General features: G+C 41.5%; 1 protein-coding gene across 5 annotated transcripts; it reads right to left on the reverse strand.

The window, feature by feature from the left end:
• Positions 1-1,838: 1,838 nt before the first annotated feature.
• On the reverse strand, positions 1,839-14,124 carry plat (plasminogen activator, tissue type). Of its 5 annotated transcripts, none has more exons than XM_022765300.1 (15): positions 14,007-14,124; positions 8,259-8,346; positions 7,651-7,693; positions 7,193-7,327; positions 6,248-6,358; positions 5,251-5,425; positions 4,751-4,842; positions 4,468-4,642; positions 4,270-4,355; positions 4,047-4,112; positions 3,735-3,939; positions 3,439-3,575; positions 3,006-3,146; positions 2,678-2,826; positions 1,839-2,565 (listed from the first exon to the last, which is right to left on the reverse strand). In XM_022765300.1, the coding sequence occupies exons 2-15, from the start codon at positions 8,319-8,321 to the stop codon at positions 2,398-2,400; spliced, it is 1,746 nt and encodes a 581-aa protein (XP_022621021.1). In that variant the 5' UTR covers positions 8,322-8,346; positions 14,007-14,124; the 3' UTR covers positions 1,839-2,397. The 5 variants fall into 5 exon arrangements, with proteins under 5 accessions (XP_022621021.1, XP_022621019.1, XP_022621020.1 ...); XM_022765298.1 differs by having other exon boundaries at positions 7,570-7,693; XM_022765299.1 differs by lacking the exon at positions 14,007-14,124 and adding an exon at positions 10,108-10,209 and having other exon boundaries at positions 7,570-7,693.
• Between the last annotated feature and the right edge of the window lie 1,934 nt (positions 14,125-16,058).

The raw sequence follows: 16,058 nt of genomic DNA on the forward strand, positions 1-16,058 counted from the left end.
ATTAACTTTTGATACGCACACCAGGCACCAATGGAGTTATTAATAAGTTGTCAAAGAATCCAAACAGGGCTTACTGTATTTTACACCTATTAAAACTACAAAAAGTGAAGTGGTTACAATCCCAGAGTGTGTGAAGGGCACATACAAACTGAAACTATCTGCTACAGGTAGCCTATTCAGTTGCCAGTTTATTAGGTACACCTAGCTGCAGTTCAACAACATCACAAAGTACAGCCTCCAAAATGACCAGACAGTTGAATCAACGCTTCTCTAAATCAATCCCAACAAAAATTCAACCCTCATGAAGGGAAGATCTATTGCAGGACTGTTGTTTTAGACTGAAACTGAGTGTAGGTTTTCATACTAACCCAATACGTTTCCTTTTTGGCAACAAGATAACTTATTATTTATCACCAGATAATGTCCCCACAGTTAATTACTTGTAGAAGTCTTTTTGCTTTTAGAAATGATCACATGTAGATCACATTTGTAGTTCAACATTAGATCACTGGAGTCCAAGAGTCTCTCTTTATAAAAGCACAGTAATTACATTTAATTTGAATCCTAGTTATGCTGTTGTTTGAATATTCTGATAACACTTTATAACTTTATGTTCTTTGTTCGTTTTTCTGTGTTTTGGTAATGAGCATGGTTGATTAGGACGACTGTGACTGTGATTGCCATGTTTTAATGGATGAGCAGATTGAATCTTGACATTGAACTTTCAAACTAGTGAAACGTCTTACTGTTTCTTAATTTATATAATTTTTCTCTTGTAATTTTAAATGTAGAACAGGTAACAGATACTGGCAACGGTCCGTGAGATCACAACAAATGAAAGTAAAGGCTTGGAAATAATCTTAAAGTGGCTGTTATCTAGAAAAACATTGTTGGACAGACAGACAATGTCTTACACTCCTTATCTGCAAATTGGATTGAATGAGATCCTGCAGCTGACTTTGGGAGAGCTGATATCTGGGTGAATGTTGAAACAAAAATGTTGTGATAAAAAATATTAACTCAACCATGTTAACATTTCCAACACGCTGACAGCATTTCCAGCTCAGTCCCTTCAGTCATGAGCCAGGAATGTGCTTGGTGAAACTGGATTTCAGTCAGAGGCTGATAAACTGAGCTTTAGTTATCCTTGAGCTGCCACGGTGAAACTTATTCATCAGCAATTTACCTAAGACAATAAAATGCCACAACAAGTTCAAAAGGCATAAAGCATTAGGAGATTTATTCCAAATATTATTTATTGACAAAGGAGTATGTGATTATAATGACAGTCACAATAAATTATTAAGCTACAGTAAATAACGTATTAAAGCATTATAAAATACACATAAATATTAACTTAGCTCAAAACATCTTAAACCCAATTTCCCTTGAGAGTCTATCACAGAACAAAGTGAGTTTGTTAAGCTTTGCAGTCGATAAGCAGTTTAATGTAGAACAGATAAATCAGCCCCCTGTCATTTTCAATATAAAATCAATAATTAGACAATATAAATGTTATATACATACTGGGCTCAACCCAGGTGTGTGGTGGAGAAGTGCTCTGCAAATCCAGTGGGAAATTAAAAAAAAAACAAAAAAAACAATCAGAATGACTCTAAAATCTCTCAAATCTATTTGCCATCTACAAGACGGCCGGGAGCAAAAGGAGAGAAAACTGCAAAAACAAGCAGAATCTGAACCAGCAGATACGTTTGACGGTCTGCAACCCCTCGAGCCCCAAAGAGAGTAAATGCATGAACGTTTCCCATTAAAAGTAATTAAGCCAACAGCACCTGATATCTAAAAGCCACGTCTGTGACACAGTCTTTGCACAAAACTTTTTTTTTTTTTTTAAATGCTTACTTATGATTTACTGTACTGTGCAAACTGCCCTGTTTTGACTGAGTATTCTTCTGGATTAAAAGTGCTACTGACATGAAGCCTACCACTGTGACTTCTTCCTATGAACCAGCATGAAGCCAACCAGGACCTCCAGTTTGGCGGAGGCAGTACTGAGAAAACACATTAAAGCTTTGTACGCATGAAAAGATCAGAAATATTATTGCGATCAACATGGCCAGAAGGAGGAAAAAGAGTTGGTTCTGTGCTCCTGTCCATATAAACTGTCCCACCTGACACAGTAAAGAACAGAAAACTGGAGAACATGGAGCTACATCGTGCATGAAAACTCATGACTTGAAGTCCCTCTCGTGCATCTCTGTAGGAGTGGTCCTGCTGGTTTAAAACCTCCATCAGTTTGGATTTAAATCAACAGATAAACAAGAGTCCTGAGAGTCCTGTGGACCTCCCTGTCTATCTTCTCAATGATAAACATGATACCCATTGTGCTTATGGGCAAGGCAATCCAATAACATCTTCTTTGCAGTCTCTCTTACTTTAGATCGGATTTGCCTTAATTTTGTCGTTGATCCAGTCGATGTAATTGGTGACACGGGTATAGACCCCGGGCTTATCCTTGTGCCCGCAGCCGTCGCCCCAGCTGATCACACCCATCAGAGTCATCCTGTCATTGTTCCGACAGACGAGTGGGCCACCAGAGTCTCCCTGTGGGTGAAGTAAAAGAAAAAAATTCAGAGAAGGGAAAAATGAGATTTGAGTAATGTTAACAGCTTTAATTTAATGAGGAAGCGCAATGTAAAAAATTAAGCGTTCTCACCTTGCAGGCGTCGTCAAGCCCGCGGGTGTCACCTGCACACAGCATGTTGGGGGTCACCAGGTGTCCAGACAGCACATCTGGGACGCAGCGCTCGTTGGGCCACAGGCGAACATAACCTCTCTTAACACGCTCTGAGTACTCTGCAGAAACTGTGGAGAGAGTTTCAGTGAATACTTGAGCATCTCCAATCAAAAAATAAATCAATTAAAGGTTTGGGGAAAAGCGTGCTTACACTGCCCTCTGCTGGTCCAGTCAATTAAGTGTAATTTTGCACAGTAGCCGTGAAAAATTAAGAGAATGCCATGAATTAGTTGGAAGATTTTCTTACATTCTTTGTTTTTTCCGTAGCCTGAGATCTCACACTCAGTCCAGCTGGGCAGCACCAGCCCAGATTCAGGCAGACACACCGGAAGAACCTCTGGAGAGTTCACGGCACAGATGCCGACGTCCGTCTTCAGCTTCAAGATGGCTGCAAGTGGAAAGTGACCACAGGAAAGTCAGGGTGATGCACTAGGAGACTGTGGGATGATGACTGAAGGATGATTTTAAGTATTAACAAGCATATGCTGCCCACTTAAGGTTCATCACTGCTGGAGGAAAACATGGCAACATGTCTCATCCAGTTTTCATCATTCACAACATGTAAGTTTCAAAATGCAGTTCAGTTATGACATCTGACATGTTTAAGGTTTTATGCAAAAATAGAAAAGAATAAGAAAAAAAAAGAAAAAAAAAAGATTATATGCTTAATGTTCACTCACCGATGTCATTGTCAAATGATTCGTTGTCAAATTTCTCATGGATCCAGTACTTCTCAACCTTGAAAATCTGCTCACTGCTGGAATTCTGTTTCCGAAACGTTCTTCCCAAAACCACTTCCAATTTTTCTGCTTTATCTCTGAAAAAAAGAAAGGGAATATGTTTGTATGCTGCATAGAAAACATTTTAAATCATGTATTTTGTGTGTGTGTGTGTGTGTGTGTGTGTGTGTGTGTGTGTGTGTGTGTGTGTGTGTGTGTGTGTGCGCACACGATTGAAGGATGTGAGTTTTTCCTACCTTTGCTCGAAGCAATGTGCAGCGGACAGGACCCAACAGGAGTCGATGAGGACTCCTCCACATCGGTGAAAGTGCTGTTTGCTACGGGCCTGATAAACATTAATGGCCGCCTGCCACGGCTGGTCTGTGATGTCGCTCTCTCTGCCCCCAAATATGCGGTACTCCGGGCGATTCAGGGAGTTGTCCAAACGCTGGCCACATGTTGCTATAGAAAGGACAGGTTGCAGGATGATTGTTAAATAAACATAAACACCAAGCACGTCAGAGGAAATGGACTCTGGGTGATTTTCATTGGATGTGAGGATGTCCTACCTCTGTTGTTGTTGTTAGAGGTGGGGGCACGTGGGTTGAGAGTGGTGATGATAGAGGGACGTTGCACTAAAAAAGAGGCGACAAGTTTTGGGAAGTCTGTTAGCACACTGCTGCACTGATGATTTTAGTTCCAGGTAGCTGATTTCTTGCATCAGTTGTGATAATATTACTTCTATGCTTCAACATTGCTGCAAAATGAAACAATGGAAATAAGGGTACTCACAGCATTTAGGTATGTCACACAGCTCCCAGGTCAGCTGCATGTTCTTGTAGGTGTGACACCACGGACCTGCATCACCATCTGGATTCCTGTTGAATGAAGGAAGAAGAAATGCAATGAAAACCTGAGTTATTCTGCATTATATTATGCAACCTCTGATGTGTGTTAGTTTGATCATATTGTGTGCGTTGGCATATCTACCTGCAGAAGCTGTGGCTGCCAAGCCCTAACTCCAATGCATCAGATCTCCAAGCATTGTTGCGCTTACGCTTGACAGCAGGAGAGTCCCATGGGAGACAACGAGAGCCGCTCTTTGTAACAGATTTTGTGCCTCTGTAGGACTGACCAGAGCCCAGAACACATTGTTGGTTCTTATCTGCTCCAAAACACACAGAAAAAAGTATTTAAGCAAGTGTTTAACCAATTAAGTATTTCATTGCTTGTATTTTAGTTTACTGAATATTAACTTCTTGTAAAACTGTACCTTCTGGACATTTGGGCAGAGAACAGAACTCCCACACGATCTGAGTGCCTTTATAGATGTAACACCAAGTAGTGCTGTCATTGTCAGGGTTCCTGATAGGGACAAAGACAGGCAAGGACAGTGAGTAAATATCTTCACTGCTGACATAAATGATAAACAATTGCATTGTAAATAAAACAGTTTTAAAGTACATCATCCTAACAAGGTTTTACTAAATTAGACAGATTATCACATCGTCCAGTTCTTCATTTTTTGCATCTTTTTTTCCTGCCTTCTTTCTCGCCAAGTCATCAATTCACCTGTTATTCCATATCCCATATCCATAACCCCTATAATCCTTTGCTTGCGCCTCTCAAAGTAAGACACATTCAGGGGCTAATGCATCATTCCCGCAGGGACGACTAAAACTTGACCAGTATGTTTTGGGTTATCAGATCCCCGAATCAGTTGAATGGACGCAATGAATATTTGCAATTCAACACATTACACTGGTCATATACCTGCAGAAGTTGTGATTGCCGAGTCCAAGACTGGTGGCGTCCACTTTCCTAGCCGTGAACCTCTTTCCTCTCAGAGACGTTGCGTTCCAGTTGATGCACTCTGCTCCTGTATAGGTGATACTCCATGTCCCCCGGTACCCTACACCATGCCCCGCAACACACTTCTCATTGGTGTCTGTTGGAGAAAGGGACAAAGTTAAACTGAATATAGTGTCAGTTATTTATAGCTGAGACTGGAATCACTCTAATAACTGACACAGTTCATTTATTGTGACACAATAAAACACATATTGGATCTGGGGAGACTTAAGCCATTGAAAATATTTGGGAAAATTATGAAAACATTGTTATTTCTTATACAAGACATTAAACTCACAACTTGTGTCCTAATGGCATTTATATCATAGTTTTCCAATTAGTGGTTTAAAGCAATGTCCAAACAGAAAGTATGCAATCAGATTTATTGAGTCTGGCCACTCTTAACTCATTACTCTTTGGCTGAAATCACTTCACTGTGACCACTGGCGTTCGCATAATTATCCCACTGGGAGGGTGGGGCGTCCCTAAAGCCTCAAGGAGTCACCCGCAGAAACGCAAACATTCATAGCCCAGAATGTGTTTCCATTGTTTATGATCCTTTCTTCTCCTCTCCAAACCACAGGCCCATGACACCTCTGTATGAGTCACACAGTCAGACTGTGACCTTATCAAGACTCACTAACAAGTTTGTAGAACGTTTTAATTAATGTTGGACACCATGTTATGGACATGGCTGCGTTTATTGCTGCTTTAAAGTAAAACACTAAATTTGAAAGTGAATATTTGGGTCTTGGGCTGTTGGTCGGACAAAATAAGATGTCACGCTGCATGCTGGGAAACTATCACGATTTTCTCACATTTCACAGAAAAAAAAATGTAACAATTAAATGAGAAAAATATGTGAATCAATAGTAAAAATAAATTGTGAGCTATATTAAAAAGTTAATTTTGTACTTACTGATCTCACATCGAGGCCCAGTGAAGCCTGCGGGACACTGGCAAATGTAATCTGAGGTGTATACAGCCTCCTTACAGGTTCCACCGTTGTAACAATGAGACACGTAGCAATCTGTAAAGGACAGACAGATCCAGTTAGTCAGTCATACATCATCCAGCTCTTCAGCCCACAAACAATTAGAATAATCAGAATCTGATTGATTGGCCATGACCACTTGCGTAGACAGAGAATTAAATCTGTGGGTTTGGCCTCATGTGTCACACTTGACGTAAAAACATGGAGTAGTATGTAGTAGTAAGGTCTGTGTGCATCCTGACTCTCTTCTTACTAGGAAACGTCGTCATTGCTTCACTTTTAAATATATCATGGCGTTGCCAAGGGGTTTTTCCCAGAGCAGAGCTGGATTTATGCCATCACCAGTCCTGTTTGTCATTTGTTATTTCAACTTTTCCTAAAGGCTAGCGTTCCGAATAACAGCACCCCACTCGCTGTCAGTGGTATGAGCTCACAGACGGTGCAGACTGAAAATGTGGTTGTAATTTGTCCGAGGGAGGGGCAATCATGCTTCGCAGAATTCGTCAATGGGGGTGAAAGTGCGCATGAGGGCCGGGCTGGCAAGAGTATTTCAGACTAAACTACACCCACTCAAAAAACACAGAAAGCCAACAGCTCTTCATTTGGATGCACTGAAATAACAGAGATTTGGACACATGAACGTGCAGAGCCAACAGAAAATAATCATCTGAGGTTGTCACAGCAAGTTAGAGGTAAAATGAAGCTATAATGAAAGAGGTTAGGGAGGGAAGGCACGCAGGTTGACAGGCAAATTAACAAACAGGATTATATTCTGCTCTAAAAAGAAAAAAAAGTCTGACAAGAAACTAAGACAAGAAAATCAGCCAGTCCATATGTGTTTGTGTGTCTGTGCATTCATATCACACTCACTGATGACGGGCACAACATGACAAAGCTCTCGTCCTCTGAATGCACAACGGCAATACTCCACACGCTGTCCCCTCCATCGCAGCCAAGTGTCCCCATAACTACGCACTGCCGATAGCTCACTATCCACACAACGTGCTGAGAAAACACACACACACACACACACACAAACACAAACAATAAGTATACAGCCGATCAAACAGGAAGACACACGGGAAACTGAATCACTGTCACATATAAAAGGAGTTACAAACATGAAGGTACAAAAAGGGGAGGGACACATGACAAACACATGAATGACTACAGAGAATTAAAAGAACATGAGGAAGATGAGGATGGTGATGGTGTTATTAGGGAAGAAAAAGTGTGATGGGGCTCACAGGACGTGTCAAAGGAAGGTGAAGACTTCTGGACATGAACAATCAAAAGCGTCCCTCTAGCTGGCTGCCTGACAGGCTCACCTCTGTAAAAACGAGTCCCTCTCTTAGTGCGGAGCAGCTCCACCTGCAATAGGAAAGACGAGTTAAACACAGAGCGGCAGCGGATGGGAACTGGTTGCATGGTCCTGGTTTCCAACCGAGGTAGCCAGTGATTTTATTTCATTTCTTCAGGATACTGTGAAAATAAACTCGCACAGGCATGGAACTTTCTGCACAAATAATCCATCCCAGTCAGCATTTAGCTGCCTTTAAGTTTGACTCAAACATCACGTGTTGGCACACACAGTACAGTAGTGCTCCAGTAACAGAGATTTTAAACTCGGCTGCAGGACAGATACAAATACAGTTAACATTTTTCCATTTAAAATATTGCTGTTCAGCAGCTGACTCTAAAGTCTCGGATGTTGAAGTTTTGGGCAAACCAGTCAATGATCAAAGCTGCAATGCAACAAACACACAAATGCAACAATATTAAACAGACTAAATGTTTGCTCAGATGGATTATAAACCGTAAGAAGTGAAATGCATCAAGACAAGCCCTTGTTAAGTGTGCAGGATTTGCAGTTATTGGGCTGGAGCATGCAAAACCACTCATCTGGTCTCTCACTGAGAATGAGTGCAGTACTTACATTGCCCGCTAGGCTGCAGCAGAGAGCAGAAAGGAGACTTAATAGCCCAAGTAGTCGGATCATGTCTTCAACTCAAGTGGTCTTCAATCTGCAGGAAGTAGAATATAAATACATGTTTAATACATATGTAAGCAGTGATACCATGAGAAGCTGTGTGTGGGGAAAAGCAAAGACCAGAGACCAGAATTATAATAATCATAAGAACAATCAGATTCTGGTCATGCAATATATAACATAATATAAAAATGATCAGTGATCAAGCTGTGTTAGTGAGAACACTGACCATTTATTTCCTGCAACCTCACACACACACACACACACACACAAACACACACACACACACAAAAGCTGAAAACATTGGCAACTGTGTACAGTGGGGCGACTTGAAAAAAAAATCCATACAGCCATTTCACTCTTGCATGTCTTTCTGTATAAATCTTTTGTCTTTGTCAATACTGAGCCAACAATTGCAGGAAAAAGATCAGCACTGGTCACCTTCTCCCAGCGGTACTGTCTCTCTGCTAAGCTTCCTTCCTCCATCCCTATGCCTTTCCTCTGAAAATCGACCTTTGGGGTGAGGCACACCGTTTGGGAGGAAAGGGTGGGCAAGGTGGGGTGCTTATGGGAAACGGGAGGTCATTTCTAGTTCCTTGAAGTTGTGTTGACAGGAAGTTGTAACAGCCTGTGCTTGACAGTCTGATGGGGGAGAGTGAATAGGTTCCACAAAGCTTGTGCTGTGTTCATCATGGAAGCCCAATCCTGCAACTTACTTACATCCATATAGCCGTATAACCAATCCACTTGGGACTAAACAGGAAGCAGATTATCTTTATGCCAAACATGAGACGCTGATAACCCCATCAGACAACACAATCTGCAGTGTGATGGTGTGATGAAAGGCAGCATGCACAAGCAAAAAGTTTCTGCAACATACTGGCAGCATCTCTTCCCTAACAGAGAAAAGCAGCAGCTGTAGGAGGATAAAGTGACAAAGGAATTTAAGGGGGGGAAGAGGAAACAGAAGGGAGGCCTGGAGCACGAAAAAGTGTCTAAACTCGTATTTCCCTTTTATACTTCTAGACTAGAGAAAGATGTGGGTATCCGATTTGTTCCTCTTCTCTGTTTTAAAGGAAACATATTGTGAAGAAAGGAGGTATAGAGGAGAGCGCTTGTTGCTCCTCAGTCAAGTGTGAGTAAAAATGAGTCACAAAAGAAGGAAGGGGGTGGGGGGTGGAGGGGGGGCAGAAGGGGGAAATGGGGAAGAGAAGAAAGTTGCACACAATCAGGACTGGAACGTAAAAATGGCCTAAAAATAAAGAACTTCCAAGCTGCTTTGAAAATAACCTTGAGGAACTTCTACAGACACATGCACGCAAAGAACCAGACATACAAGCAGTAATCATCTGCATACAGGCCTGCACTGACTCTTCTCTTCTTGTGTAAGTTTTTATACTCTCCTCTCTGTCGGCTGGGTCTCCACTGACTCACGTTCTGTGGTTGGCTGAGTTAATAGAAAACAGCACTGTGTTTTGATATATCAGCAAGGTATGCGGTGTGTAGTTGCCTGTGTTAGCTGGCAACCACACACACATACATGCATACTCTCACACACACACACACACACACACACACACACACACCACACACACACACACACACACACACACACACACACACACACACACATACACATACATGCACAAAGTGCTCAGGACCGTGGAGCTAATCAAACACCTACACAAAGATTTACTGTTCATTCCGCTCATTGTTCATAGGAACAAAGATCCCCCGCACCCCACCCCAGGACTTCACTTTTAAAACACAGACACACACGTATTCACACACTCACCATTAAGAGGACAGGTCCCCTTGAAAGCTGTCCTTGCGTCAGACAAATAGAAACCCTGTTGCCCTGCACTTTCCCCCTCCAACTGAGCCTCACTGGCAGGGTGACAACAACACTAGTTTCCTTTTTGTTTCCTTTGTGCAGCTGTTCAGTCACCCCTCTCTCAAGCCCTGTCAGCTAAAAACACGTGCTTCCTGCCAGTACATATCAGCACACGCACGCACAAAAACACACACCAACACGCACTCATCAGACATGAACATATGTGTATCCCACCCTGTTTAAAGTCTGCGGTATCTGAGATGCAGAGGCCCTGTTTGGGTGCCATCATTTCTGCTCCTTTAACAATACCACAATGTAACTAGCCTGATGGATACATATGACACAGACATAAACACACAAAATGAACGTATATATGACAAACTCTCATTTACAGGATACAGAGTTCAAACTTTTATATACAATGTAACTACCTTCCCGGCAAAAAACTGTTACTTGCATTTATCTGACTCCCAGAATCCCTTATTTGCTTTGACTGTATTATGTTATATTTGATGTGATTTCTGTTACAAAATGCATTTTATTGCAATTCTGAACATTTCAAATATGACAGCTCATTACAGAACAGTCATGCAAAATGATCAGGTGCAACAACAAAAAATACCTCTTACTTACTCAAGTCACGCTAAGTTGGTAAGCCTGTTCTGTCCACAAAGCGGACAAAGGTCAAAATCTAGAACGATTAAAAGAGCATCATAACTAACAAAAAACATAAGCAACTATTCAGTTAGCTCCTTACATATTCTTCCCCCCATTAAGTAGAATGAGATAAAAACCAAACTTTGATCACTATAACAGCTGGTCTTTTTTTCTGGAAGGGTTACAGCCAAGATTGATGCCTCACTCTGCTTGTAAGGACCGGCGCTATAGAAATGTTGACTGACAGTAAGATAGAGGAATTAGTTCATGAGCAAGCCGCTCTTAAAACGGGAACAAGACACCGACGTCTCACAGGCGCTGATGGGGTTAAAGCATTCGTCAGTTACACCCAATGTGTTATTAGTTGAAACATGCACAGCCACATATGCAGCCTGAGGAGTGTGATTCCCCTAGTAGGTCAAATATGAATGGAAGAAATGAAAACATCTTTAGAGTAGCAGCAGCCAGACTATGAGTCAGCAGCAGCTTGCTAACAACAATTTGCAGATGCACAAGTTTAGTGCATCCACTTTAGATCCATCCAAGATAATAAGGTAGACACACATAAACAAACTCTCACACACAAGAATTTATGTCCAGAGCGGACAGCTTTGAACTTTTTTCTTCCACCAAAGTTATTCATTTCCTATTTCTGCGCAGTTTCAGTGTATTTAGTGGAACTGGTCTTCAAGTGCTGACCGCAGTCTTCTACATCTTAGCGGTGAGTTCACTGGACCATTAGCGAGGATGTGTAATGATGATGGCATGCTGAGGTTGTAGAGGTTCTGAGATGACACATTTTTTGTTTTCCAGCAACAAGACCAGAATGTCCAAGTCTAAAGCGGTGAGAACGGTTAAGACTGTGTGCAGGGAGCATAGTTGCATCTACCTGTGAAGTTCAAATTATGGTTCAGTGTGCACTTTAAAGCATCTCTGAGGCTCCTCTGCCTGTATCTCCCATGCAAATGTCAGAACTGATACTAAAAAGAGCTTGCATTGGGTGCACTGCCAACACTGGGACCCAGGGGAGGAAATGGCACAGGACACACCTTTGCAATGCACTTTGGCACTTTTATGGTCTTATTTACTTTGGCACTGAAGTCAGGTTCATAAAAATATTTCTTAGAAATCTAAACATAGCTGGATTGTGAACAGCATTCCCATTCTCTTGTCACAGCACGCTGGCAGTGTCCGTTTCCGGAAGTAAATCTGAACATCATAACGTGTTTTTGAACTGGTTTGACCTGCTGGGATCCCTTAACCTGTATTCAACCTTTTACAATAGCTTTTACAATAGCTTCAGTTTAGGTGTTGTTCCTTCATTTAAAAAGGTTTGCATGTGTGTAGCATGTTTGCTGATGATGTGCTACGTGATGTCATCTTGATAAGTAAGTTACTTAGAGGGCATTATGCATTCTTTACTCTGGGATTTTCAGCCAGGCTTCAATTAACCAGCTGTGATCCGGCTCTGTAAAGTCCCGCAGAACAGAGAGCTGCATTGTTACCCTCCAGCTTCCTTCTGTGCACAATATGAAGCATTCAACTTCTTATCAGGAAGGAACACAAAATTCATGCAGCCAAAAGAAGCAGGTGTTCATCAGAAATGAGTATACACTGAGGAGATAATGGAGCTGAAACAACTACGTGGAAGGAGATGAAAGGATGGAGAGAGAGAGAAATGTGAGCAGGGAAAAAAGAGGGAGAGGAGGGAAATGTAATTAGAAACCCAAGGTTCAGCAGAAAGAGGGTGAGTAGTCCTGAGTCATCCTTGCTTCCAGGACCGCACAGAGAAAGAAGGAGAAGGAGACACGGACGGAGGAATTGATGGGATTTACAACCACAACCGAGACCATTATATGATCAGTCAGATGGGAAGAGTAGAGATGTGAAAGAGGGCTTTTGTCCAGATTCAGTCTAGTATTGAATTAATAACTCTCAAGGGATTCAGTGTCATCTTCTGTTCATTGTTCCCAGAGTCTGCTCCAGCTCTATCATCTCTCTGACCTAGTCTTAACTTACAGCTTTATGAGCCAAACTACTGATCCTATGAGTCACAAACATCAACTTGAGGCACAAACCCAGCTGACCACACTGCAGGGAATGCAGATAATGGATACATACTCTACTTTGTGTCAACATGCAAACAGTACAGAGTATCAGTGCGATGGAGATTCAGCGCTGACTGATGGTGCTGGGGAGGAGACGCAAATCCAACTCATTAATTTGATAAGGCAGTGATCCTGTGCAGAGCCTGGCTTGAGTAGTAGACAGATACAGATGCACACCATACACACACACACACACACATGCTGGGAATCACAGTATCATAGCACGGATGTTCCTACACACACACACACACACACACACACACACAGAGTCCAGCAGCAGAGTACAATATCACCATGTTCTTGTAACATCTAAAGAAGCAACCACAGAACACTTCATGATTCTGTATTGCAAGGAGAGATTTCAAATAACCTTGATAACAACAAATGACTGATTAACTCTTGAGTGTGTGTGTGTGTGTGTGGGGGGGTGTACAGGATTCCCACCAGATTAAACAGGTGGATGTGTCCGCCAAAATGTAATGTGTCATGTTGAATTCTCTTCCTCTTCCTCTCTGTATTTCTGATCTTACTTTACATTCACAAAAGTTTAATTTGATTTTGCTTATTAGCATTAAATAATACAAGAGAGCTGTGTGTCAAGCTAACTCCATATCATCCAATCACATTTGATTATCCATTTGCATTTGATTAAAGGTAACTATCCCAAAGAAAGCATTTTAACCTTCACCCTTTAAGTTGATTAGACTATTATTACTATGGTTGGGTAATATTTTGATATAACTGAATAGAGTCTTGCAGTATAATCTTGTATAACAGATTACATCCCAACTTCTACTTGACACAAGCAAATAATAACCATCCATTCACTATACTGCTTATTCTTTGAGGGTCGCAGGGAGCTGGAGCCAATCCCACATCAAATAACGACCGTGCAATATTTTCAAGACAGTGTCATTATCTACGCCAATGCTCTATAAACTCTACAGCCTCAGATAATAATGATGCTTAAATAACACGAGTCAGACTGAAAGAGAAAGAGAACTGAAGTTGTCACTTGAGGAGAAAGCAGCATGGTGCACAATCTGGATAGATTTGTATCGCGAGAGCATCAACGAAAAAGGAAAATGCTCTTACCCACTGAAATCTTCTGTCTTCTCGGTATGTTTGCAGTAGAAATGTCAGTGTCCTCGGGATTAGTGGCTCGGACTGAGTTGGCTTTCACTCTGCTCCCCGCTTTTATCGCAGCGCTCCAGCCCTGCCGGTGCGCGGAGGGGGAGGGCTGCTGTGACCTCAGCGGCGAAGCGTTGGCCGTTCAGGGCCGGATGCTGATGCAGCCGGCTGGGTGGTGCCGAGACGGGACGGGACGGTCCCAAGTGCTTCGAGAGGTTGAGAGGGCAAATCACTCATTTAGTTTGAAATTTGTGTTTTCTGAGGTGTGTGATCCGGTAATCTTTTTTAGCTATCATTTCGCCCAATGTCAAGGACAAATATGAAAATTCATAATTTTGTATGGATTTTAAAACACTAGTTGTGTAGTGTTTATAATGTTTGTTTGACCTTTCTCAACAGATGTGAGAAAATATTAATATTCTGTTTAATTGAGATGTATTTATTATCTGTTTTAATATAAATAAGCTATTCATCTCTCAAGGCACCAGGGCAAAAAACTTGTTGTTTAGCCCATATTGACTCCCACTATACATGGCTGTTTCAGGTCATAAACTATATCTTGAGTTGATAGTGTACTTCAGAGGTGCAAATTAATCAAATTGGGTAGACCAAATGATACGATGTAAACAGAGGGCTTTTGGAAATAAGATAAGATAAGATAAGATACAATTAAAGTGACTATAGGTGCTGAGTGACATACAAACTGGCATACTATTAATTTTTCACACCATCAGTGCCCTCTGGCAGTCTTTGATGGGCTGTGGGTCACACCACATCTGTGTGGTTAACCATTTGGCACCAGGAGTCATTTGTTAAAACCACTCTCCTCTTTATTCAGCCCAGCCACTCCTCAGGAAATCAGTCACTTAGGCTCAAGAATAGCTCCAATTTTTGTTTGGGCAATAGTGATTTTACTTGCATTGGATAATTCATGTTCATTGCTTTTACTGTCTATTAACTTAACTCCACATTAAATAGCTGAACACACAGCACTTTAGGATGTAGTGGTCGGGGGTAATAAACTTGGCGTCTGCCCTCTTTGCTTCCATCTGTGTTAAGTTAGAGCACACTCCCACTACTTGATGAGGAAAATCCCATACTTACATACATACATACACACACACACACACACACACACACACACGCACGCACACACACACACACACACACACGCACACGCACGCACACACACACACACACCCACACACGCACACACGCACACACACGCACACACACACACACACACACACACGCACGCACACACACACACACACACACACGCACACACGCACACACACGCACACACACACACACAGACACATTGGGTGGTGAAAGATACTTGCATAATGTAATCTATTACAGATGACTCAAAATGAAAGTTATGCATTACATCAGGTTCCTGCAACAATGCCACGAGTCATATCTCTTAGAGTTATTCTTTATTCTCATTTAAAATAAACTATCAAATTCTTTAAACATAACTGACCATGCAAAACCTCCCTTGTGTTGGATGATTAAAAAGGTATTTCAATTATCCTCAGTTTGACTGCCCCTTATTTACATTATGCAATAAACGGCAGTTCAGGAATTTGTGAATTCTGTGGGACAATTACAGAAACTAGACAGACCATTGTTTTATACATTTGTGTTTACTGTCTTAATGTGCGGGTGAATGCTTTCACAATTCTTTGGAATCAACCTCTCAAAACCCATAAACAAAGTATCAAGTCTTACATATGATGAATATACAACAATCTGTCTTGGTGAAGTTTGAACAGGGATACAACTGAATTTTTCTATCTGATATGACAATAGAGCCTGTTACAGAGATAAAAAAAGAGGCTATATAAATCACATACTTTATGTATTTTATATTCAATCAATATACCTGTAATATAGCTGCACAGTGTGTATATAACAGTAAATAAATTATTAAGAACGTGTTAAGCTGTGGAAAAATTCATAAAATATGAAAAGGCAAATCATTTTTCTCTGTAAAAGTCTTCTGCCCTTACT

The sequence above is a fragment of the Seriola dumerili genome, unplaced genomic scaffold (assembly GCF_002260705.1).
Source record: "Seriola dumerili isolate Sdu_G_001 unplaced genomic scaffold, Sdu_1.0 BDQW01000668.1, whole genome shotgun sequence".
Classification (NCBI taxonomy): Eukaryota; Metazoa; Chordata; class Actinopteri; order Carangiformes; family Carangidae; genus Seriola; species Seriola dumerili.